Source organism: Carcharhinus amblyrhynchos, chromosome 6, assembly GCF_965287045.1.
Source record: "Carcharhinus amblyrhynchos chromosome 6, sCarAmb.v2.hapA, whole genome shotgun sequence".
Classification (NCBI taxonomy): domain Eukaryota; kingdom Metazoa; phylum Chordata; class Chondrichthyes; order Carcharhiniformes; family Carcharhinidae; genus Carcharhinus; species Carcharhinus amblyrhynchos.
In genome coordinates, this window is record NC_137329.1 from 74,409,692 (window position 1) to 74,436,406 (window position 26,715).

Genomic DNA, 26,715 nt, shown 5'->3' on the forward strand with positions numbered 1-26,715 from the left:
AGAGCAGTGTAGTGAGCAGCGTCGACTGAAGGTGGAGAAGTTAGAAAAAGGGGGAGATTTTCTCACTGTGTAGGAGAAGATGATTCACAACAGAGAGCTTCCTGGTACATCTGGCCAACATGGTGTTAGCAACAATTCGGGATATTGCTGATTGACTGAGTCACCTTCAGTGGAGGGTTGAGCGATGAGTAACTGGGAAGAGGAAATGCTAAGGCTGCCTCTCATTTTTTCACATGGAGACTAGGGAGCTCTGAGGCATCTACACATCCTTCAAATAGTCTTATCGGGTTCATAGGTTACAGACTCATTGTAGTTCCTTTTTAAAGCTGGCAAGCACAGGGTCATAAATACAAAGAACTTTCAGGTTAACTAGAGGTAGTTAACGATGATGTGTTAACGTAACCTAGACTTTGAGGAATTTTTAACTGTGCAGCATAGAAGATTTCAAACATATTCATTTGGGAAGATAATCCAGGAATATTTAACATCTGTATACTGTCAGCAGCTGACCTGAATATTCTTTTACAAAGTAGACACTCGCAGACTAATAAATAATGCATTGGACTGGTTTGTGTTCCTGAGTGTAGCAGAAATGCAGAGTCAAACTGAACATATTTCAGGCTTACAGCCTGCCCAATCTATGTCCCAAGTATTCCCTGTTCCTGCTTGGGCTACATAACACACTTCAATCAGAAATGATCCTTGAAGGTGTGGGTCAATTTTCTCTTGAAGAGAGAGGGATGTGCCTTGACTTCTGTAACATTCTAAGCTGTAAACAAGAGGCCACAAGCTCTTCTTTCTTCCTTAGAAATGATTCAGGATTGCGCTGAGTAGGGACTAGCAACTAATGAAGCTTATTGTGTGTACCGTCAGAGCCGTAGACATTCACAGCACAAAAAGAGGTGATTTGGCCCATTGTGTGGATGCTGGCTCTATACTGGAAACTGATTTTACTTCCCTGCATCTTTCTTTCCTTCAAATATAGGCAATATGGTGGCAATGGGCAGCATGGTGACAAGTGGTTAGCACTGCTGCCTCACAGCGCCAGGATCCTGGGTTTAATTCTGGCCTTGGGTGACCTGTCTATGTGGAATTTGCATGATCTCCTCATGTCTGTGTGGGTTTCCTCCGACTCTCCAAAGATGTGCGAGTTATGTTGATTGGCCATGCTAAATTGCCCTTAGTGTCAGGGGGACTAGCTAAGGTAAATACATGAGGTTATGGGGATAGAGTCTGGGTGGGATTGTGGGTCAGTACAGACTTGATGGGCCAGATGGCCTCCTTCTGCATTGTATGATCCTATGAAATATTTATCCAACTTTTCCCTTCTTAATTGTTTTTGCCTCAGTCGCTCCCTTGGCAACGCATTGAATATTCCAAGAATCCTATGTGTAAAGAAACGCTTTTCTAATTCTGGGTAACAATGTCAAACTCTAAACCCCCTCGTCACTGACCTACCAAACAGAGGAAGGAATCTGGTAGCTGGAAACTTAGTCTACTGAAATGCTGTATAATTTCAAAAGCAAATGTTGAATTCTACTGTTTTTTTTAATGGATATGTTCCCATTGTCTCAAGAAATTGTCTCCGTATCTCACATATATAAGGTTAGAAATTTCTACAAGGTCACTGTTTGGGGAATGAAAACAGATATTGTGAAAGTTTTTTTGCAAAAATATTCTTTATTTATATAAAATCTGAAAAACACATTACTGTTATGACAACTTGAAATATTTTGTAAAGTGCAGTGATATTCACATTTTCTCCAGAGATCAAATTGCACTCTGAGGTTTGGCAATGAGAAATTATAAACATTTCAATATTTTCATTGCTGCAAGTACAATTCTGTTCAAACTGTATACATTGGTCACGTTGCAGTCTGAGGTGCTTTAGTATGTTTACATATGGTTGGGATTGAAAAGCACACAGCGCTAGAGGTTTTACCCAGTTACCAGCCCCTCGGTGTACATTGGCTGAAAGCCCTTACACAGTGGCCGTTTCCCTATTGCGCATCGGTGGTGGCTGCCCCCAAGTTTGAGTGCGTAGCTCAGCACATAGTCCTGAACCTTAGGATTTGCCAGTCTGCAACATTCAGTAGGGGACAATTCTTTGTGCTAGAAGATCTGTATGTTTTGGGCAGACCAAAGAGCGTCTTTCACTGAATTGATGACCCTCCAGCAACAGTTGATGTTTGTCTCAGTGTGTCCCTGGGAACAGTCCGTAGAGCACAGAGTCCTGTGTCACAGAGCTGCTCAGGATGAACCTTGACAAGTACCGCCTTATCTCTCTCCAGACCTTCTTTGCAAAGGCAAATTCCACAAAGAGGTGTGCGACCATCTCTTTCCCCCCTGTAGCCACTTCAAGGGCAGTGTGGGGTGGCACAGATACCTCAGGTACGCAAAAAGGATCTGATGGGGAGTGTCCTTCTCATCACTAGCTAAAGTTCAGTTTGTTCCACGGAGCATAATCCCACATTCCTGCTAAAACCTTTGGTCAAAAATTCTGGTAATCTTGCATGAAGATCACCTTATACCTAAGTTTTTAAAGTATATTTATTAGTATCACAAGTAGACTTACATTAACACTGCAGTGAAGTTACTGTGAAAATCCCCTCGTTGATACACTCCGGTGCCTGTTCGGGTACACTGAGGGAGAATTTAGCATGGCCAATAAGCACCTGACCAGCATATCTTTCAGTCTGTGAGAGGAAACCGGAGCACCCAGAGGAAACCCACGCAGATTCAAGAAGAACGTGGATCCAAGTCGGGAATCGAACCCAGTCCCTGGTGCTGTGAGGCAACCATTGTGTCACTTTTGTCTGTACACTATGCCATTTTCTTTGTGTTCTGCAATTTAATTAACAAAGCTGTCACTATGAGCGACCAGGGTGACGGTTCATCCATTCCTCCACACTCCCAGCCTCAGTCACCTGACAATCACTGCCTTCTTGCGCCAATCAAAGTGGGCAGGCTCTTCACAACCTGATTGGCTGATTTTCATCTGCCTGTCAGACGGTCTGTTTTCTGCCATTTCCAATGTTTCTGTAACTAATTAATTAGCGCAAAAAAAGCTGTAAAGCAGATGAAAGGAACACGCTTTATTTTATTCCTGTAAGATTTCTCTTCCAGCACAGTCCGGGAGATTAATCTTTCCCAGATATTCCAGCATGATCCTGAATGGTTGTTACTGAAGCAGCCCAGGAGAGAGGAGAAAGTTTTCACAGCCAGGTATTTGATCTAGAGTACATTGCTGGATAGGGCCATGGGAACAGATTGACTCAAAACTTTCAAATCGATTATTGAAAAGTAACCATTTGTAGGATTATGGGAAACACAACTGTGAAACTAATTGGTTAATTCTTTGAAAGAGCTGGTACCAACATGAGGGTTCTAAATAGTCACCCCCCCCCCCCTCCATGCTGTAACATTATATAATTCTATTGTATAAGAAACCAAAGTGACCCTAGCCTTCAAGGTGGGGATGTCATTTCTGAAAGATGAAGAGGCATACAAGTTAAAGAGTGAGGGGAGACGTAATTCAGGTACGTAAGATGCCAAAGAGGATTGACAGGGCTGTCGTAGAGTAGATGCTTCCCCTTGTTGAACATGCTAGAACAGGAGGCCATAATTTTAGGCTAATGAGTAGCAGATTTAAAACAGAAAGGAGGAGGAATTATTTTACTCAAAGGATTGCGATTCTGTGGAATTCTCTACCCCAGAGTGCGATGGACACCGGAAAACTAAACAAAGCTAAGGAAGCGATAGATAGGTTTTAGTTAGTAGCGGAATGAAGGGTTAAGGGGAGTGGGCAGGAAGGTGGAGGTTAGGGGTAAGATGATTGTACTGGAAGGCAGAGCAGGCTTGAGGAGCTGAATTGCCCACTCTTGTTCCTTGGTTTTTATGTTTTGGAAAGGAATTCCAGAGGTTTGACAGCTGAAGGCATGCCAATGGTGATCAAGAATCCGTAGTTGTTGAGTCAGGCTGCAGAGATATGGAGGGAGAGAGGCCATAGATTTAAACATGAGGATTAGAAATTTGAAGATTGCTGAGACTGGAACCTAGTGAATGGGTTGCACACAGCACATTGCAGGATAGGATACAAACTAACAGTGTTTTGGATGTATATATGAGAGAAACAGGCCACTTCTATCAGCAAGGATAATAAAAACTATTGTCTTTTGCTTGCTGAGCTGGCTTGTATGTGTTGAATGTAGAAACCAGTGTGAGTAAAACAGATTCATTCTAAGTCGAAATTCAGCAGGAATTTATCATATTCTGTGCTGTGAAGTTCCATGGGTGTTATTGGATGATACAAATGTCTCTTCCTCTCCTTTGGTGGTTACAGATGACTTGCCTACTCAAAGTTTGTGGGAGGCAGATTTCAGAGTGTTGCTGGGCCAGCCTGATCAGTGACTTCTCTGCTGGATCGTTCACTATGACCAGCAGATTTCTGGGCTTTGTGTACCTGCTGAGGCAGCAGTGATTCCTCCACTTGCCTGGCTGTGACATTGTCACAAGGATCATCAGGCAGCACCTTCTGTGAAGCCTGAGACTCTCGGGTCCTTCTATCTGAGATATAATGTAATATTTGTTAGGGTCAGTGATCGTTACGGTTGAATTTCATCATCGTCGAGACCAGTTTATTGCTGTCATTTGTATTCTGTGCATGTGGGAGGGAGAGTGTGTGTAAGAGAGAGAGGGAGGGGGAGAGTGCAAGTTCCAAGCAACAGCACTGTGGTGTTGTTTGAGCAATAGATATAATGCAGGACAATGAAAGAAGTTCCCTGCTCCTCTTCAACATAGTGTCAGGAAACAGGAGAGACTGGCCCTGGGTCTGTCGCAGCCAGTCCCTCAATACACCACCAGACTGTTGGCCTAGATTATGGGCTCAGATCGCTGACCTCCCAAAGGGAATTGAACTCATGACCTTCTGACTCCAAGGTGAGAGTGCTATCCAGTGAGCTGCAGCTGATTCTGGAATTATTGTGAAGCTTTCTTTCTTTCTGCTCTTTGTCAGTAGCAGTTGATCATAGGGTCAGAACTGAGAGGCCTTTGAATTGTTCATTCTTGGGGATGTGGTGTTGTGTTGAAGCTGGTGTTTATTATGCATCCTGGTTGCTCTGGAGAATAGAATGGCCATTTTAGACTGCACATTGGTATGAGACTGAAGTCACATGTATGACAGGCCAGGGAAGGGTGGCAGAATTAACAAGATGGTTTCACTTTGGCAATGCCCTGACTGAGCCCCATTACTCACATTTACTCGGTGTGGCTACGCCATGGTGGGCACCTTCAGCCCAGGGGCCACATGAGGCCCAGCTGGTTTCTGAACATGACCCATGAGACATTTTGTTGACCTCTGCCCCTGCACAGGGTTACCAATTCTGCTGGTTCCTGTGCACGTAGTTCTATTCCTACCGATACGATTGAAGTGATGTACATGAAAAGCAAGGTGAAGTGAGGTGCAATAATATAAAAGCAAAATACTGCGCAAGCTGGAATCTGAAACAAAAACAGAAAATGCTGGAGAATCTTAGCAGGACTGTCAAATTCTGTGGAAAGAGAATAGAGCCAATGTTTCCAGACAAGATGATTTTGAGTCAGCTCTGATGAAGGGTCATCCTGATCTGAAACGTTGGCTTTATTCTCTCTCCACAGATGCTTTCAGACCTGCTGAGATTTTCCAGTATTTTTTGTTTTTGTTGGTGAAATGCTGATTACGCACAACATTGACTGTGAAAGTCACACATTTCCTGTGCGTCTTTCTGAAGTTGATGACAAATCTATTAATATATGAATGAGTAAGCATTTTCTATAACTTGTTATGAAATATTCGGCATGTATTAATTGTATTTAGTCTTATTCATGGGATCATAGTTAGTGAACAAGTCTGATTCTATGGCCCACTGAGATGAAGGAGGGCCACTTGTGCGGCCCGTTCACTAGCCTAAGTTGCCGATCACACTCACTGGGCTAGACAGTCTCATGATGCAGCCGAACAAGTCACCCTAGGGTTGTCAAGTGATGCTGATAGGCGATGAGATGGCTTCCGATTCTGTCTGTTGAAATATGCCTGGAATTTCTCCAGTGAGCGAGGGAATGTAGGACAGCTCTTTGCATTCACGGTCGTACTATTCTAATGCACAAGAGAACAGTTGGCTTCAGTATCGGCAGGATTAGGCTTTGCAAGACTGGCCAGATGTCATATGCGAAAGCGCTTTGTCTATGCTGTACTTCTGCACAGCCTTTTTTCAGTCGGTGCGGCCTGCAAATGTGCCATCTGTTTCAAAGGACTGAAAAGGAAAAGCCTTTTTCATGGGACGAGATGTTGGGGTTTGGAATGCGCTCCCTGAATGTGTGGTGCAGACGGGTTCAATCAAGGCATTCAAAAGGGAATTAGCCTGTTATCTGAAAAGGAAGAATGTTACGGGGAGTGGAGGGGATGGGGAAGGTGGGGGCATGACACTTCACAAGTTGCTCTTTTGGAATGCTGGTGCAGTCACGATGGGCCACATGGCCTCCTTCTGCACTGTGACAGTCCTGTGAAGTGGTAACAGTCTGACTATTTCTGTGTAATTGAACAATCTGTGCCTGACTGTTATATTACTTTAAAAAATCCTCTGCCTATCTGATCGGAGAGCAGAGCCAAACCTGGCCCTAAATTTCAACGTGTGGTTGCTACATCATCTTCCTGACCTTGGTGAATAAATAGAAGTTGTGAAAAGCAAATTACTGCGGCTGCTGGAATCTGAAACAAAACCAGAAATTGCTGGAAAATCTCAGAAGATCTGACAGTGTCTGTGGAGAGTTATCAGTTGTTGCAGTTCATACATGATTCACTGCTCCTGCCCCAATCTAGTCTACACAGACACAAAACTGGAGCTCCTAACCTTCCTCAATAACTTCCAGCTTCCAGCAACTAATCAACACTACATTTTACGGTTTGCAGAAGTTTGCTGTGCACAAGTTAACTGTAATGATGATGACTCCTTCAAAAGTACCTCATTGGTTGTAAAGTGCTTTAGAATATTCTGGGGTGGTGAAACGCTGTACATACTTTTAAGTTGATTTTGTCTATTTACCTCTTTTTAGATCTGATAGTCTATACTGTAAACCTTCACTCTTGGCTCTTCAACGTTAAGATTTCTGTGCTCACAGCTCACTCACTGAAGCAGGGAAAACTTCCCCCTACTGTTAACCCAAATCCAATGCAATGTTGCACAGACTACATATCAAACGGGGTTCTCACTGTCCTGTTAAAGTTATAAATCAGTGAAGTGGGCCTTTTGTTTCTCTACAACTGCATGTCAACACTCTGAATAATTAGGCCTGCTCTGGCATGCCTATGGTTGAGCAAGGCCACGTGAAACAGAGAAGAATTACTGTTTGATGTCTGCTTAATGTCTTGAGTAGCTTGACTCTTGGCCACTGGTGTGGATGTTACTGAACTGTATTTCACCACATTCAATAGTAAGGTTGCCAACCTTTCAGGGATTGGCCTGGAGTCTCCAGGGATTGAAGGTCAATCTCTAAAGGACACTGCGGTGTGCATTCCCGGAGAAAAATCGAGATATTTAAAAAAATGATTGCATTTATTTGCTGTTTACTTTGAATATTTCTCTTTACTGGATAGAAAAATATTGAAAGTGGGAAAAACAAGACTGTTTGGTGACAGTCCAGCATCATCCAATTGGGTAATGAGCGTTTTGCTTTCCAATTGGTGTAGGAAGGCAGTATATCACAAAGATGGAAGTGTTGGCCAATTAATGGCTGGAGTGTGGGGGACAAGTCATGTGATGAAATCTCCAGCAATACACATAATGAAAATTGATATAATGTAAAGTAAGTAATTAGCCATGGTCCATAAGGGAGCGTAGGAATCTCTCTCCATTAAAGAGAAACAATTGGCCATGTACGCAACCTCCTTCAGTGGATGGTGAGGCGCTTTGGTATCAATGCATCTCTACTGGGGCCAAGACATGTTTGTCCAGTCCTGTCAGCATATTGTAATTAAAACCTGGAACCAGGCAAGGACTGATTCAGAGGTGAGAGGCACAGGAAATGTGGATCTCTCACCACTGTCCTTGTAATAAGAAATGGCAGTATGTAGGTTCACTGAAACCAATGGAGGGTGGCATGAACCAAGTATGCAACAGTTAGCGCATGTACTTTGCAAGCCAGTGGTAGGTCAGCAATTGGGTAAAAGTAGGGTTCCAGTCTTTTAACAAAAATTGACTTCTTCGTCAGTTGAAAAAAGATAAAATTTTGCCTTCTGTACCAGCTGGTGTTGACATTAGTTGACAACCCAATCATTTGGTCTTAAATTGCTTGGATAGAAATTGTGTTCTTGGAGCAGGGAGCAGCCTGCTGTGATCTTAGCCAAGGCTTTGAGTAGAACCGAAAGTTTAATTCTGTGGGATATTGCTTAGAGGATATTTCTCTTCATGAGAAATCTAACCTTGGACTTGGTTTGAAAATAATAGATCACCCATTGAATATGGAGAGGAATTTCTTCTTTCCGAATGTCATGATTCTACGGCGTTCTTTCACCCCAGAGAACTCTGGAGGCTGTATAATTGAATACTTTCACAGCTCAAATGGATAAGGTGGAAAGACGGGGGAGTTGAGCTTAATGGGGGAACATTCAAGAAAATGGAATTCAAATCAAGATCAGATCACATTGAATGGGGGAGGAGTCACAAAGGGCTATATGGCTGCATCCTGTTCCTAATTTTGAAGTTCTTTATGATCTTATAACCCACAACCTCCTGAGAGCTTTGCATTTCTCCAGTTCTAGCTTCATATCTTCCACTTTCTTTGGCCTGCCCAGGGGGTCCTTTGTCTGAATGACTGCACCTCCGACAAAGCAGTCCATGTCCAAGAGCAAGACCTGGACAATATCCAGGCTTGGGCTGACAAGTGGCAAGGAACATTCACACCACACAAGTGCCAGGCAATGACAACCTCAAATTAAGGCGAATCTAACCATCGCCCCATGACATTCAATGATGTTACCAGTGCTGAATTCCACACTATCAACATTCTGGAGGTTACCATTGACCAGGAAAAATACTGTGGCTACCAGAGCAGGTCAGAGGCTCAGAATCCTGCAGCGAGTCACTCACCTCCTAACCCCCAGAGCCTATCCACAACCTACGAGGCACAAATCAGGAGTGAGATGGAATATTCTCCACTTGCCTGGATGGGTGCAGCTTTAACAACACTCGAGAAGCTCCACACCATCCAGGAGGAAGCAGCCACTTGATTGGCACCCCATCCACAAACATTCACTCCCTTCTCCATGGTCAATGAACAGTGGCAGCCATGTGTACCATCTACAAGATTCACTGCAGGAAGTAACCAAGGTGCCTTAGACAGGCCCTTTTAAACCCAAGACCCACTATCATCTACACGGATGAGATTAACAGAAATTGGAAAACCACCATCTGGAAGTTCTCCTCAATAAGACTCATCATCCTGACTTGGAAATATATCACTGTTCTTTCACTGACATTGGGTCAAAGTCCTGGAATTCCTCCCGAACAACATGGCAGGTGTACCTACACCACATGGGCCACAACGCTTCAAGAAGGCAGCTCACCAGCGTCTTCTCGAGAGCAATTTGGGATGGGCAATAAATGCTGGCTTAGCTAGAGACACTCACATCCTGTAAATTAATTGTTTAAAAATGCATTAAACTGGAGTGTCAACCTCGATAGAGTGCTCAAGCCTACGCAGTGCACACAACCTTCAGATTCCAGTGAGAGTGCTACCTACAGAACTACATGCTGAAATGTAGGGGAGGAGATCTTGTGTGTCTTCTGCCATGGAAGCAAATCTGTTACAGTAGTTGCATGCAAAACAGAAATACTGGAGCATGCAAACCACAAAGTGCATTAACTTGATTGGATTGCTGCACCAGAGCTGGGTATTGAATCACTCCCAGAATAAGCACAAGAAGAACATTGTGATCAGCAAGAATATCTGTCTGCAGCAATCAACGTCAAAAACAGATCTGGCATCTTACAGACTTGATGCTTGAGGGAACCAACTGATTGTTTAAAATGGGCGCATTTTACACACCCTGTAGCCTTGATCAATGATCTGTGAATCTCTTTTATAACAAATCAATTTGGTAAATCTGCAAGCACAGCAGTGACAGTTTGAAGTTTATTAGTATCACAAGTATGCTTACATTATCACTGCAATGAAGTTACTGTGAAAATCCCCTAGTCACCACACTCTGGCACCTGTTTCGGGTACACCTGAGGGAGAATTAAGCATGACCAATGCACCTAACCAGCATATTTTTCGAACTGTGGGAGGAAACAGGAGCATCCGGAGGAAACCCACGCAGACATGGGGCAAAGTGCAGACTCCGCACAGACAGTGAATCAAGCTGGGAAGCAAGCCCAGGTCCCTGGCACTGTGGGGGGGATAATGCTCCTTACTGTGCCACCGTATTGCCCCAGTTACTTGAGATTCCATAATATTGAGGTTCCCCATTTTTATTCTGAGCCCGCCTGCTCTGGGTTTCTGACTCGCACTACAGTGGTAGCAAGTACGCCTCTGAATCAGTGTTTGTGGGTTCAAGCCCTACTCTGGGAAACTAATCTAGACTAGGCTAACCCTCTAGTCCAGCACTGAGGGACTGCTGCATTGTCAAAGTTGCTGTCTTTCAGGGAGTCGGTGCACTTTTGATGGGCCAAATGCCTTGTTCTGCATTGTGAAAACTTTTATGGTTCTAGGTTAAGTGGTGGACATAAAAAATTTGTGTCATTACAGTGCAAAAGGAGGCTATTCTGCCCATCGAGTCTGCACCAACCACATCCAACCCATGCCCTATCCCCATAACCCTAGCTAGTCCCCCTCACACTACGGGGGAGTAATATGACATGAGATTTAATAGGGCTAATTCACCTAACCCACACATCTTTGGGCTGTGGGAGTAAACCAGAGCATCTGGAGGAAACTCCCAAAGACACAGAGAATGTGAAAACTCCACACAGACAGTGGCCCAAGCTGGGAATCGTACCCAGGTCCCTGGCACTGTGAGGCAGCAGTGCTAACCACTATGCCTCTGTGCCGCCCATTTGATGAAGAGTTCTTCTTGCTGTCTTGGCTCAGCTTTATCCCCCAATCAATACCACAGAAAAAGTTGCCTCGTCATTGCTGTTTGTGGGAACTTGCTCTGTGCAAATTGTCTGCTATATTTACATTATAGTGGCCACCACACTTCTTCAAATAATGTTTGCTTGACTGATAAACCTGTTCAGATGCCTTGTCATGTCACAAATAAATGTAAATCTTTTCCTGTTTCTAAATATGAAAGAAAGATGAAACCAAGCTGCTAACAGCAGCTTCAACATCTGGCATTAAAACCTCTCCTTATTTAGCATGAGACAGTCTTGCAGTTGTGATGTTGACAATGTTCTCTCAGCTAGAATGATGCAGCACTCAGAGGTTGTTCTGAACCATGATTTCCATTCTTGCTGTTTAGCTTCATTTAAATTCCAAGTCTTTATCTCTGTATTTGAAGTCCTGCTCAAATACAGGACTTTGTATTTGAGTCCTATATTCTCAAGAGGACTTGAGACTCAACAGAATCACTTAACCCCTTCATTGCTCCCCTGGTATCCCTATCCCTGTGCTTTTCCTTGTAACCTCCCAGATCAGTGCTCAGAAGTGAGTGAGAAGAGCAATGTGCCTTTGTTCTGGTGGTCTGTTTTTTATAAGGGTGGCACTGCTTCTCACAGTGTCAGGAACCTGGGTTTGATTCCAGCCATGGGTGACTGTGAAGTTTGCACATTCTCCCTGCGAGGGATTCCTCTGGGTGCTCCAGTTTCCTCCCACAGTCCAAAGATGTGCAGGTTAGGTGGATTGGCCATGCTAAATTGCCCCTTAGCGTCCCAAGATGTGTAGGTTAAGGGGATTAGCACATTAAGTACATGGGGTTACGGAATGGGGAGATGGTGGAGGGGTGGATGGAGTAAGATGCTCTGTCGGTGGGTCAGTGCAGAACTGATGGCCCGATTGGCTTCCTTGCGCACTGTAGAGATTCTAGGATAAACCCAATGCAGCTTGCATTTAGCTAGCACCTTTAACTTCACAATATGTCCCTCAGCACTGCACAGAAGCATTATCAGAGAAAATGTGATGTTGAGCCACACCAGATATTGGAACAAGCAAGCCAAGAGTGATCATCGAGGTAGATTTTAAGGAGCATCTTAAAGGTGGAGGGAAGTGGATTTGTTTTGGGAAGGAATTCCGGAGTTTTACGTGCTGAAGGCACAGTCTGCAACGCTGAATGGGTAAAAATGGCAAACGTGCAAGAGGCCAGAATAGGAGAAATGCTGAAATATCAGAGGTTTGTAAGGCTGGAGGAAGTTAGAGGTCGGAGGGGCCAGGCCACAGGAGAGTTTGAACGCAAGAATAAGAATTTTAAAATCAAAGCATTGCCAGAGCAGAAGTCAGTGTTAGGTCAGCGAGCAAAGGAGTGATGAATGAACAGCATTTGAACTGACTCTCACACTTCTGTGCCCTTCCTCAGACAGGGAGTGCTCTGTTATAGCAGGGGCTCTGTGTCTTGAGGAGCAAGTGAGAGAAGGGGAAAGCAATAAAAGAATGTATGAGAAAAGAGAGAAAACATGGTTTTTGAAGGGGGATGGAAACAGGATCAAAAGAAGGTGAGAAGAAGTGAGACTCATTTTTTTACATGCCTTTCATTAAAGGCATCCTAAACGCGAGGAGTTTTGAGTTTTTGAAGTGGGGTCGACTTCAAGAATTGCGTCTCTTTAGCTCATATTTTTCATCAATATAGACTTCAGCAAAGGTGTGTAGATGAGCTGCCATTATTGAGCAATGGCGATGTTGTGGGAATTGAATGAAATTGATGATGGGGCTTGAATTGTCACTGGATGAATTACTCAGGCGCAGTGAAGGGGAGGGGAGGGTGCAATGCACTACAAAGCTTTATCCAGGTAGCTGCATACCTTGTTAATGCCAGTAATGTATCACATTCCTGAGATGCAGTCATTGTTTCCCACTAATGATAAACTGGTTCATTTCTTAATGCTCAACATGAGAAAACAATGGGTTAATGTATCCTTAACATTGTGAAATCTGCTGATAATAAAAACCAATGTATTTCCCCATTTATAAAATGGGAACCTTGTCGTCATACAACAGTGGTTAATCTGATTACAATCTGAGGTTAAAGTCCCATATAGTTGTGGTTCTGAGTTTTTTTGACTGATGTCTTGCGTCACTCTGGAAATTCCTCGGTGCTGTTCCGAGGAATTTGAACATTTCAGTCATTGTCAAATTGTGGGCAAAACCCCAGCTTTTAAGTGAAGGCATTGGCCCATCCACACCTAGCTTCTGTCCAGAGAGACATATCAAGCTTTGGAACAGTGGGGTCCAGTTCTGGCACTAACTGCTAAAAAAGACTTTTTTACTGTGTTTACCCCAGTCCAACGCCAGCATATCCACATCATGACTAACTGCTCCTGTCAGACACTTGAGCACAAAATCTAGGCTGACCCTATAGAGCAATACTGAGGGAGTGCTTCAGCGTTGCAGTTTCTGTATTAAGCGGAGACCCTTGTCTGTTGGGTGGAAAAACTTCTTATAGCATTGTCTTGAAGTAAGAAGTCCCAAAACACCAGGTTAAAGTCCAACAAGTTTATTTGGTAGCACAAGCCACTAGCTTTCGGAGCACTGCCCCTTCATCAGGTGAGTGTCTTGAAAAAGCAGAGGAGAGGAACCTCCTTTTCTGTCCCAGCTCAAAACGTCACTTCAGAAACACTTATTATGAGATAACGTTGCTCTTTGTAGGAACTTGCATGTGCAAATTGGCTGCCACATTTTCCACATTCTCTTTTTCTAACAGCGCTGTGAATGTACCTACACCAGAGGGACTGCAGCGGTTCAAGTAGGCAGCTCACCACCACCTTCTAAAGGGCAATTAAGGATGGGCAACAAATGCTGGTCTTGCCAGTAACTCCTACTTCCCTTGAATAAATTAAAAAATACATTCCAAAAGTGACTACACTCAAAAGAAAATACTATTTTTACTGTAAAGCACTTCACGATGTCTTGTTCATAAAAAGGTGTTCTAGAAATGCAGGCCTTTCTTTACGTGCAGGAAAAATCCACTTGCATGAGGAGCTGGAAAGCTCCCTCACTACAGTTGATGTGAACGCCAACAAGTGTTGGCAATTTCAGCTGAAGATGCGCAGAGTCTGCTGCTGGGTAGGAATGAGTTTGAGGGGGGAATGCTGGATAGACAAATGGGGACTGGACGTCCTTGCCCGAGGCACTCCTGATTCATCCATCACTCGTTTAAGGGCCAGAAACACATGACGTTGAGGGATATCTCATAACCTTACGTAGACGCTGTAAGTACAAGAGGCAAAGAGATTTGCTTAGACGGCTTTCTGCTGTGAGTCTGTGCTACAGGCTTATGATTAATATAATGGATTACATTACACGGCAGCAGTAAGTAACAGGAGGCAGTTCAGCATTGCCATCCAATTTTAATTGAATACTTGAGCATATTGTTGTGGACTGGCGTTCTTTGAGCAAAGTGCACAGTGTTTCAAAAGGTTTTGTTTTGCTGTGGAAAGAATCCAGTAAACTATTTTTGTGCACGTGTGTGCGCGCATGTGTGCAGTAATGCAATTCCTAATTTAAACAATACGCTCACTGCTTTTTAATTTGAACAGACCAGCCAAAAGCAAAATACCCCATCTGCTTGAAATCTGCAAAACATTCCTCTGAACACTTGACAAGCCAGGACAGCATCTGTGGAGAGAGAAACAAGAGTTAACGTTCCAGGTCAATGACTTCTGATCAGTTATCTGTTTCTCGGTCCATGGGTGCTGCCTGACCTGCCAAGCGCCTGCTAACATTTCCCATTGATCTGTCTGCAGCTTATAGTATTCAGAATTTGATTCTCATACACAAATAGTGACACTCTGAGGGATTCCCCACAGATACTGGCATTCTATCAGGGATTCCCCACAAATGGTGACATTCTGCTGGGGAAATCCCCTAAAGGTTGACATTTTCCCAGGATTGCCCACAAAGATTGAAGCTCTCCCTGGCACTTCTTGGAAACACTGACAAGGTCCCGTTATGAAAACCACATCTTGAGTATTGCTGGGAAAGCATGTGGCATGGACTTACCCAGACAATTTGCAAGAATACCAAATAAAAAGGGAACAGTAACAAAATAGCCATTCTTTGATTCGTTCCCCAGGGCAGTGCCTTGTCCAGTCAGGGTCAACCTGCCTGGTTTGAATTTAGACAATGTTTTGCAATTAACTGTATCAGTCATCAGCCAACTGGTGCATTCCTCTTGGTAACACTTCTACCAATGATGTCCATTTGCCTTCCAATTGACGCTCTGTTCTCTTGAGGTATGAATATTTGTTCCCTGTGGACTTGGTATCCATGCAAATTGTCCTGATGAGTGCAAGACAAAAAGCTTTTCAGCAATACACAAGTTCTGTATCACCCAACAGTGAAAATCTACCTAGTGGAGGATGAGAAAGAAGCAAGTGGAATTTTTTCTTTAAGAGAACGTCAAGAATATTAATGCAAAATGGACATGGAATTGAACAATTCAAGGCCTGTCGCCTTGCAAACTGGAAGGCCCTTTTTTAAAAGTTCACTAACCTACATGAGAATTAAGCCTAGAGGGAATGTGGGATAGGTTTGTCTTAGGTGAAAGGGGGGTGCCAGTCATACTTCAGTTACATTTTCTGGATGCCAGCCAGAAAATGGCACCCCCATTACTGATTTTATTTGCTGATTTAACGCAGGCAGCAGTGGTGCTGATGCTGTTGACTGTAGAGCCCAGGGTTAGTGACGAGGAAGTGCAGTAAGGCTTGCTGTAAATGTGCCTGGGCATGAGCTCAGGCAGGATGAGTTCTGTAGTGCCCTACATAGTTGAATAGCTAACTGGTGTTCTGGGAGTGTGCATCGCTACCAGATTCAAATTTAGATCAATTAGAATTCCAACTCAGTGGCAAACTGACTGGATTAGATTGACCACCCAATTTTGTACCCTACCTAATTTAGTCAGGAGTGCTATGGAACACCCTCTGCTTGCCTGCATAAGTGCATCTCCAACAACATTCAAGAAGCTCAACACCATCCAGGACAAAGCAACCACTTGATTGCTACCCCTGCCACAAACATTCAATCCCTCCAGCACCAACATACAGTAGCAGCTATGTGTACCATCTACAAGATGCACTGCAGGAACTCACCAGGGTCCCTTAGGCAGCCACTACCATCTAGAAGGACAAAAACAGCAGATACCTGGGAATACTACCACCTGGGGGTTCCCATCCAAGTCACTCCCCAACCTGATTTGGAAATATATCGCTGTTCCTTCACTTTCGCTGGGTCAAAATCCTGGAACTCCCTCCCTAACAATAATGTGGGTGTGCCTATACTTCTGGGACTGCAGCAGTTCAAGATGGCAGCTCGCAACCATATTTTGTTGGGCAAATAGGATGGGCAAAAATGCTGGCCAGCCAGCAATGCCCACATCCTGTATATTAATTTTTAAAAAGTGTCTGTAGATGACATTGGACTTATTAGCGCTTCGACCTGGAGTGGAAGTAAATCACCCTAAGAAGAAGAATCATCGCACTTATTCAGCTTGCTCTGTCTGGGTGTCTGTGCCTCTGGTATTAATGGCCTAAATCCATAGGGAAGAGATGCTGGACAGCTGATTGGAAGCTACTTTGATCCCTCTATTCAGCAATGCCTGGGGTGCTTGCCTGGCGCCTGCACCTTGTTTGCATGTAGATTACGCATGAAGGGATTTGCAGTGCTTTTGCTGCCTAATGGGATGTCTAGCAATGTTTCCAGTGCTGGAATTGGCGGGTGGGAAGCCAAGTTCCCAGCCAGCCTGAGGAGATGGCAAGTTACATTCATTATTTTTAACAAAACAAATTTGGATTTGAAACCGGAGGAATTGAGCCACTATTAGGGAAGCCTTGTTATCGCTGTTTCAGCTGGCCAGAGAGAAGAGCTCGATTTTATAACGCATTTTGTTATTAGTCTCCTAGAAAGAAATAAGACTTTTTTTTAGTGTCATTTTGTTCTCAGACATACCCACATTCTTCTGAATTATTTTTGAGCTATAGTCAATAATGGTTATGTTGTTAAACATTACGGCCAGTTTGTGTGCAGCAAGATCCCAGAAAGAGCAAGATAAATGACCCAATCATCCTTGGCTTTTTCAGTGCTGTTGGCTGAGAGATGAAAGTCGGTCAAGCCACCAGTCCTTTTTTCATATCGTACCAGGTCTGGGTAGTTTCCATCTAGCTGGAATAGAGGCCTGCTGTTTAATACTCTTGATGTGGATGTGCTGGCGTTGGACTGGGCTAAACACAGTAAAAAGTCTGACAAAAAGTCAGGTGAATCACCTGACGAAGAGGGAGTCCCCTCGAAAGCTTGTGAGTTTACTATCAAACAAATCAGTTGGACTAAAACCTGGTGTTGTCAGACTTTTTACTGTGTTTAATACTCTATCAGAGTAAAGGTAACTTGGACAATGCAGCTCCCTCAGTGCTGCAGTGCTGCGTGGGTCTGGATTGTGTGGCCATGTCCTGGGAATGGGGCTTGAACCCACAACCTCTGATTCCGAGGTGAGAGTGCCACCTCCTGGACCAGGTCACTTATTTATTTTTGTTGAAAATGCTGCAGAGGTAGTGGCTGGACGTTTCTGGCTGTTCCTGCCAGTGGGATCTTCTGGTTCTGCCGATGGTGACCCCCCCCCAGCTGCGGAGGACGTGAACATTGGGAAAACACGTTGACCGGAAGATCCAGCCTCCAGTGAATGTTGGGCCACCTCTGCCACTGCAAAACATATGCAGAAAATGTCACCCTAGTGAGAGTGCTGGGGAGAGTGACATAGATATAGAGAAAAAATGTGTCATTTTGTAAATGTGACCTCCATTTTCCTTTTAAGCCTCCATCTCCCTCTAAGGTTGTATCATACTGACAGAGTGAAGGTATTACTCTCTCTCGCTGCCCCTCCCCCCCTCACTGCCCCTCCCCCTCTCTCTCACTGCCCCTCCCCCTCTCACTGCCCCGCCCCCTCTCTTTCACTGCCCCGCCCCCTCTCTTTCACTGCCCCTCCCCCTCTCTCTCACTGCCCCTCCCCCCCTCTCTCACTGCCCCTCCCCCCCTCTCTCACTGCCCCTCCCCCCCTCTCTCACTGCCCCTCCCCCTCTCTTTCACTGCCCCTCCCCCTCTCTCTCACTGCCCCTCCCCCTCTCTCTCACTGCCCCTCCCCCCTCACTGCCCCTCCCCCTCCCTCTCACTGCCCCTCCCACTCACCAATTACTGAGTTTGGGACTAATTGTAAATGTAATTTAAATTATAATTGTTTTGAGTCTTTTTTAAAAGTGGTCTGTTGACTGACAGTGGAAAGAAAGGAAAAGAGATTGCATTTTTTTATAGTATAGTTCTTGACATCAGGAGATCCTGTGGTGCGTTTCACTAGATGAGGTATTTCTGAAGTGTTGTCACTATTGTAACATAGGAATACAGCAGGAAATCTTTGCAGAGCAAGCCTCCACAAATAATGATAATAAGCAGGGGTAAATGTTGACTAGGGCAGCAAGGAGAACTCTCTGCTGTTTTTCTATGCTGTGGGATCGCTGGTGCTTTGGTTCAACATTTCATCCCAAGACACAGTGCTCCCTCAGTATTATGCTAAAGTGCCACAAGACATAGCAGTAGAATTAGGCCATTCAGCCCATCGAGTCTGCTCCGTTATTCAGTCAGGGCTGATATGATTCTCATCCCCATTCTCCTGCCTTCTCCCTGCAACCCTTGATCCCTTATTGATCATGAATCTATCGATCTCCGTCTTAAAGACACTCAATGATCTGGTGTCCACAGCCCCCTGTGGCAATGAATTCCATTGATTAAACACCGTCTGGTTGAAGAAATTCTTCCTCATCTCAGTTTTAAAGGAGTGTCCTTCAGTCTGGGGCTGTGCCCTTGAGATCTCATCTCTCCCACTAGTGGAGACATCCACTCCATGTTCAGCCTATCTAGGCCTCTCAGTATTCTGTAAGTTTCAGATAGATCCCCCTCATCCTTCTAAACTCCATTGAGTATAGATCCAGATTCCTCAACCACTTCTCATGTGACAAACCCTTCATTCCTAGGATCATTCTTGTGAACTTCCTTTGAACCACCTCCAAGGCCAGCATGTTTCCTTAGGTAAGGGATCCAAAATTGCTCACAATATTCCAAATGGGATCTGACCACAGTCTTATACACCTCAGCAGTACATTCCTGCTATTGTATTTTAGCCCTCTAAAAGTGAATGGTAACATTGAATTTGTCTTCCTGACTGACAACCGAGGATTAAGTCTTGGGAGTAGGCTTTGAACCTTCAGCCCTCTGACTCGGAGACGTGTGCTGCTGCTGAGTGACAGCTGACACCAGTGTCTTGGAATTCATTAGAAAGTTGCTGAATGCATTATTTGGACGTATTCTGGGTGGAGGGTGCTGCTTTGTGTGTGTTGTTGATTGACGGTGAACTCATATAAATGAGCAAAGTCCCTTCAGTGTAGTACTCAGGATTGCCCTTTGAACTTGGTGTCACAACCTCCAGCAGTCCCCAGCATGATTGCCACTAATAGTGCCAAAGTTCATGCTGGGAAATCTTGAATCTTAAGTGGCTTTGCTGACAAAATTTGAACCTAGCCTGTTTCACCTCATCCTCATTTGGAACAGTCAGCTTTGTAACTTTGCCTGCATTAAGCTCGAAGTGATGTCTGTCTGGAATATAAAGCAGAATAAGAATCCTCTGCAAGAAACGTGATTTTTGCATTAAGTTCATGGAGCCTATGTGGATCTCCGTGTGGATGTTGCTTGTGGGTTGTGCTGTTGTGAGATTTGCTGTCAGCCAGGCCTCTTGCACCAGGGCCACTGCACAGGGATTTCCCTGAACGGACAGGCACAAGTCCCCAAGCAACTCGTACACTCTTATCTCTGACTCAAAGTTGTGGTTTCAACTCCCACTCTAGAGACTTGGGAACAAAATCTAGGCAGTACAGCATTGAGGAGGTGCTGTTGTCATGAAGGCTGTATCTTTTGGATGAGAAATTTAAAGCAAGGCCCAGCCTTCCCTCTCAAATTGCCACTAAAGATCCCATGGAACTATTTTGAGGCAGATTAGAGGGGTTCTCCATGATGTCTTGGCCAATCTTAATCCTTCAGTTAGCATTACTAAAGCAGGCAGTCTGGTCATTACCTCATTGCTGTTCTGTTTCCTACCTTATAAAACTGAAGGCATTTCAAAAATACCTGGTCAAATGTGAAGCATATTTGGACATCCTGCAGTCATAGAAGGTGCTACATAAATGCAAATAATTTTATCTTGTAGCAGTGCAAAGGATTTTTAAGACGCTTAAGATTTTCTCTGACATTGTGTACAAATATGTTTTTGTTCTTAAAACACGAATGCAATGTTACTATGTGTTGTTCAGCTGCACTCTGATATGACATTGTCCTTTTGCTTCTTTCCTCTGTAATGTGAAATCATCTAAAACTCTTTCCATGTCCTAACTCATACCAAGACCCATTTATCTATCACCCCTGTGCTTCAATGACCAACATCGGCTCCTAGTCAAGCCAACGTCTTCATTTTTCTCTTGCCTCTTTAACTTTGTAATCCTCCTCCAGTCCGACAAACATCACTGTTGTGGTGGACTTCTTCCACTTAACCACAGGAGGCCCAAGAGCAGCTTACAATCGTTTATTCATGATTCAAGCATAGAGGGAACGACACCAGAGAAACGTCTGAAGAAGCACACTCCCTTGATCAAACTGTCACAGGGAAAACATTCTAATTCAGCTATCTCCAAGTCAAAGATACTGACTGCTTACACAGTTAGTCAGTACATAGAACATTGTTTAATTTTCAATCTTGTATTATTAAACCTTTCACCCAAAAGCTTGTCAGTTATCTCCCAGCTAGAAACTGTCTGTTTATTCTTCTAACAAGTAAACAACCTTACTGGCAAGCTCTACTGATCTCAAATCCTTGAGGGAGTGTAAAGTTCACTCTGTAAGCAATTAGCTAGCATGTGATTTTACTCTAACGCAGGGGTGTTAGATTTATCCTCCTATTAGTAAATCTATTCATTCACCATTACACCACAAAATCTCCGTGTCAATTCTGGCCTGTTAAGCATCCATATCTTTAATTGTTCTAGCTTTGGCGGCTGAGTCTTCTCAGCAGTCTTGGCTTTAAGCCCTGAAATTCCCTTTCTAAAGCTCATAACCTTTCTTTTCTCTTTTAAAATGCACCTCACAACCCAACTCATTGAAAAAGCCTTTGGCCATCTGCCTCTGTATCACCTTATGTGTCTTGGTGACAAAGTCTGAGAGTTCTATCAAGCACCTCAGGACATGTTGTTACTTTAAAGGTGCTATATAAATGCAAGTTGCGATTGTTCTCGCTCTTCAGGGATGAAAATGGTTCGTGCCTTGTTTCTTCAGGTTGGCGAGTATATGACCCTTCTGTAGCATAATAGTCCCTTTGAGTGTGATGTGCTTTGAGAGGTCCTTTATGTTGCAAAACAACAAGATATTATTTGACGTGACATTGAATACTTGCTTCCACTTCTGTCAATAGTTCAATATTAGTTCAACAGAAGTAGTCAGCAGGGCTCAGTACTTGAGAGCGATTAGAGAATATTTTCTGGAGAATGCTTAGTAGCTATTGTGTAATAACACTTTTGGTAAGTGTTTTTCAGCCCAGAATCAGTTCTTTCCTTCTGTTCCGTTTCTCCTCATTTCAGTCCCAATCTGTCGTTCAAACAACTAGGTTTTAGTGTGAGGAAAACATGCATACACCTTGATTTTTAAAGCATGAAATGAAAAATAAAATGAGGGACAGCACAGTGGCATGGCGGTTAGCAGTGACCCAGGTTCAATTCCGGCCTTGGGTGACTGTCTGTGTGGAGTTTGCACATTCTCCCCGTGTCTGCGTGCGTTTCCTCTAGTTGCTCTAGCTTCCTCCCACAGTCCAAAGATGTGTTGGTTAATTGGATTGGCCATGCCAAGTTGCCCCTTCGTGTCAGGGGGTTTAGCAGGGTGAACGTGTGGGACTATGGGGATAGGGCCTGGGTGGGATTGTTGTTGGTGCAGGCTTGGTAAGTTGAATGGCCTCTTTGTTCACTGTAGGGATTCTATGATTCTGTGACAAGTGAAATTTAGAACCGGTCTGTTAAAAGGCAAAGAAGCCACAGCACTTCAAATTGCAAACACTGTGACTTGATTATCCAAATCTGTGTTAGTCTGGAGCTGCCGCTCCTATCAATGTGCCTCATATGAGAAGGAGCATATCCTTATACAGCATGTTGTTGCATCTGCTGGACATCGCAAGGCACTTGGCCAACTGGCTGTCTGGAATATAATGTCCCACATTCAGATATGGTTTTCCCAGGGATCAGTCACTGTCCAGAAGGTGAACTGGGACACAACATCTTTTTTTCACTCGTTAGCATTGAATGATTGCTGGCGAACTATTCGGCAAGGATATGCATCACTTCATATCCTGGTATCATATAGCATCCATGTGTACTTCACGCAGGATTTCTGTGTAGTGATTGGATCAAAGTGTTAGCCTGTAACTCCATTACTGCATTATCACAAGGGGCAGACCATACAGATGATGGGGAAGAATGTAAAAACAAAAGTGGCCTCATTCTCATGTGAGCTGGGACCCTGTTAGGGTACCTGATTGTTCTCAGAACCTTTCAAGCGTTGAACAATGTGAAAATAAATGCAATCTAAGGCATGTTGTGACAATCACATGAAGATCAGAATAATTCTCACCACTTGAATAGAGAATGAGTTTGCATTTATTTAGCACCATTAGTCCCAAAGAGTCTTACTGCCAATGGAGTACTTTGGGGAAGAGAATTCCAAAAATTGATGACCCTCTGAAAGAAGAAAATTATCCTCATCTTTGTCTTGAATGGGGGACCCCTTATTTTTAAACAGTGCCCCATTATTCTAGAGTCTCTCACGAGGTGAAACCCATTCTAAGCATCCACCTTGTCGAGGCTCCTCAGAATCTTGTGTGTTCTAATAAGATCACCTCCCATTCTTAATTCCAATGAGTAAAGGCCCAACTTGTTCAATCTTTCCCCCATTGGACAACGACATTCCTTCCATCACTATGGCAGTAATGGTTGGAGTGTTATGGCTGTTCATGCTGGTGGAATTTTCCCATCCCGCTGCAGTGAAGAGAGATTTGGCTGGGCTCCAAATTCTCCGATCTCGCTGCAGTGGGTACGTGGCATGAACAGCCATTAAGATTGCGCTCAACTCGGTAACATTCCTTCAACACCACTTTCCAAACCCACAACCCCTTGTCATCCAGTTGGACAAGGCCAGTAGAGTGCAAGGCCACTATCTGCAAGTACCCCCCCAAGTCACACACCATCTTGACTTGGAACTATGTCGCCATTACTTTATTGTTGCTGAAATCAAACAAATTCTTTCTTCAACAGCACTGTGGTTTTCCTACACCACACTGAGTACAATTGTTTCAGCTGGCTGCTCACCAATTAGGAATGGGTAATAATGCTCAGCTTGCCAGCAAAGCCTAGAACTCGTAAATGAATCAAAAACATCCCTTCCTGGATCATTCTGTGTCAATGTTGAGCTCTCCTTACAACCATGATTACACTTCGAAAGTAATTCCTTGGCTGTTAAAAGGCTTTGGCATACCCCCGAGGTCAAGAAGAAGACACTATAAATGTAAGTCGTTTTTTCTTAACAAGCTCCCTTGCTGAACCAGAATCCTACCCATGGCTCAGTAGCCAGTAATTGCAATAGATAACTTAGAAATCCTGTCCCTCCTGCATTTCTGCACCTCCTGATTTTTCAAACAGCAAGTTTGGAACTTTGGAAAACCCTTTGGTTTTAGGTCTCGAGAAGCCAGCTTTCCATGTAAAATCTTGCTGACAATCACTTCAAAGACTGAATCAAAATACATCCAGCCATTTGCTTCCTTCCATGATCCTGTTCTCTGAATCTCGGCATCATTAAATGGCCACACACCGTCTGACGCTAAGAGCAGACCAGTCTGCATTTATTGACACAAGTGTAAGGATTGTACACCACCCTCATGCAGTGTCAGTGTAAGGCGTCACTAATTCTGTTGTTGCTTTATGCCAAATTGGATTGGCACTTGTGCTTTGCTATGTGTTTTATTCTGGAGGATTGTCTGTCAGTAGGCACCTTCTGCCTTGCCTGCAGAGCGATTGCTCCTTCTCTGTTCTGCCCTGAAGGCCTTCCTCAGCACTGAGCATTTGGCAATGTTTTACACAATTAATGATCTATCGAAGCAGTTAATTGAAAATCTGTGTTGTCGTTGAAAGTGTTTTTGTGGTGCGTTAACATTTAGTAGGTTTGCAGTCCTGAATGACAGAGTGTAATGATGAACTGCTGAATGGCTTATGATGTTTACTCAAAACGGGTCACAAGGCGACACTTGTAAGTTAATTGTTAATTGTGTTCATTTACATTTTTTGTTTTTTCATTAGTTCACTCCGCTGGTTATCCTCTGGCATAGCACCCACGTGTGAATCCTTGTTAGCAAATCTGATTTGATTTATTATTGTCACATTTATTAACATGCAGTGAAAAGTAGTTTCTTGCGTGCTATACAGACAAAACACACTGTCATAGAGAAGGGAATGAGAGAGTGCAGAATGTAATGTTAGTCAAAGCTAGGGTGTAGAGAAAGATCAACTTAATGCAAGGTAAGTCCATTCAAAAGTCTGACAGCAGCAAGGAAGAAGCTGTTCATGAGTCAGTTGGTACATGACCTCAGACTTTTGTATCTTTTTCCTGGTGGAGGAAGGTGGAAGAGAGAATGTCCGGGGTGCGTGGGGTCCTTAATTACGCTGGCTGCTTTGCTGAGGCAGCGGGAAGTATAGACAGAGTCAATGGATGGGAGGCTGGTTTGCGTGATGGATTGGGCTACAGAACTGTTGTAGCATAGAAGAAGGCAATTCAGCCCATTGTGTCTGCACCAGCTGTCCCAATGAGTAATTCACCTGATGATACCCCCCCACCTTCCCCCACTAGCCCATAATCCTACATGTTCTTCTTTTTCAGATAACAGTCTCGTTCCCTTTTGAATCTTTTAATTGAACCTGACCCCACCACACACTCAGGCAATGCGTTCCAGACCCTAACCACTTGCTGTGTGAAAAGGATTCTCCTCCTGTTGCCTTTGCTTCTTTTGCCAATAAATCTGTCCCCTCTCATTCTCGATACTTTCATGAGTGGGAACAGTTTCTCCTATCTATTCTGTCCAGACATTCATTATCTTGAATCAAAATTTCTCTTGGTCTTCTTCTCTCCAAAAAATAGTCTAACATTTCTGATAATATGAAAGTAAAATACTGCCAATGCCAGAAAGCTGAAATAAAACCATAATTGATGGAGAAACTCAGCAGGTTTGGCAGCATTTGTGGCGAGAGCTCCACAAATGTTGAATTGTGTCCTGTGTTCAAAGGTCCAGGCTACATCAGAAAGATCAAGGGTCCTAACACTAGTCCCTAAGGCTCTCCACTACAACCATCTCCAGCCTGAAATGCATCCATTAACCATGAAGCTTTTACCTGTGACTCAGCCAATTTTTTATCCATGCTGCAATAGTTCCTTTTATTCAATGAACTTTAACCTTGCTCGCAAATCTGCTTCTTTTGGAAGTCTAAGTACATCACATCAACCACATTGCCCTCATCAGCCCTCTCTGCTACGTTTTTGAAAAATTCCAGCCAACTGGTTAAATATGATTTTCCCCGAACAAATCCATACTGACACTCCTTAACTAACCCATGTTTATCCATAACTCTATGAATTTTGTCCTGAACAACCCTCCCCAGTGGCACCAGTAACCACCAGATGTGAATTAAGAGCAGAAGTAGAATCCTGAGAACCTTTCACACTCTGGTTTATCAAGAATCCATTGACTTCTGCATTAAAAATATTCAAAGACTTAGCTTCCATCACCTTTTGAGGAAGACTCAGACCTGGCTCTATCCAGGTGCAACCTATCTGCTCTCTCTAGGTCCCATTTCCCTTAGATCTTATCCTAATGATCCAAGAATTTAAAACCCTTTCTCCTGCATCATTTCTCCAGCCACAAGTTCACCTGTTATACCCTTCTATATTATGCTCATTTGCTTGCCTTATAGGGAAAAATCTGGAGATTCCTACTTTTGAGGGCCTGAATGCTAATTTCCTTCCCAGCTCCCTAAATTCTGACTGCTGGACTACATCCCTCTTTCTGCCTGTGTTAATTGTACCAGAGTGGAGTACAACATAAGAACATAAGAAATAGGAGCAGGAGTAGGCCATCCAGCCCTTCGAGCCTGCCCCGCCATCCAATAAGATCATGGCTGATCTGAAGTGGCTCAGTTCCACTTTCCCGCTTTCTCTCCATAACCCTTAATTCCCTTGCCTACCAAAAACCTATCTACCCGTGACTTAAATATATTTAGCGAGGCAGCCTCCACCACTTCAACGGGCAGAGAATTCCAGAGATTCACCACCCTTTGAGTGAAGAAGTTCCTCCTCAACTCCATTCTAAACTGCGTCCCCCCCCTTATCTTGAGGCTGTGCTCTTTAGTCCTACTGTCCTTT

General features: G+C 43.9%; 1 protein-coding gene across 5 annotated transcripts in view; it reads left to right on the forward strand.

The window, feature by feature from the left end:
* LOC145344009 (DENN domain-containing protein 5B) overlaps window positions 1-26,715 on the forward strand; it is a 279,289-nt gene that overhangs the window by 12,130 nt on the left and 240,444 nt on the right. The window contains exon 1 of one of the 5 annotated variants that reach the window (XM_080190664.1): window positions 24,483-24,552. The exons of the other annotated variants lie outside the window; for them this stretch is intronic. Within the exon in view, the coding sequence (XP_080046790.1) occupies window positions 24,516-24,552 (37 nt within the window). The 5' untranslated portion in view covers window positions 24,483-24,515. Of the gene's footprint in view, window positions 1-24,482; window positions 24,553-26,715 lie in introns of those variants that run through there. 5 annotated transcript variants of the gene reach the window in all.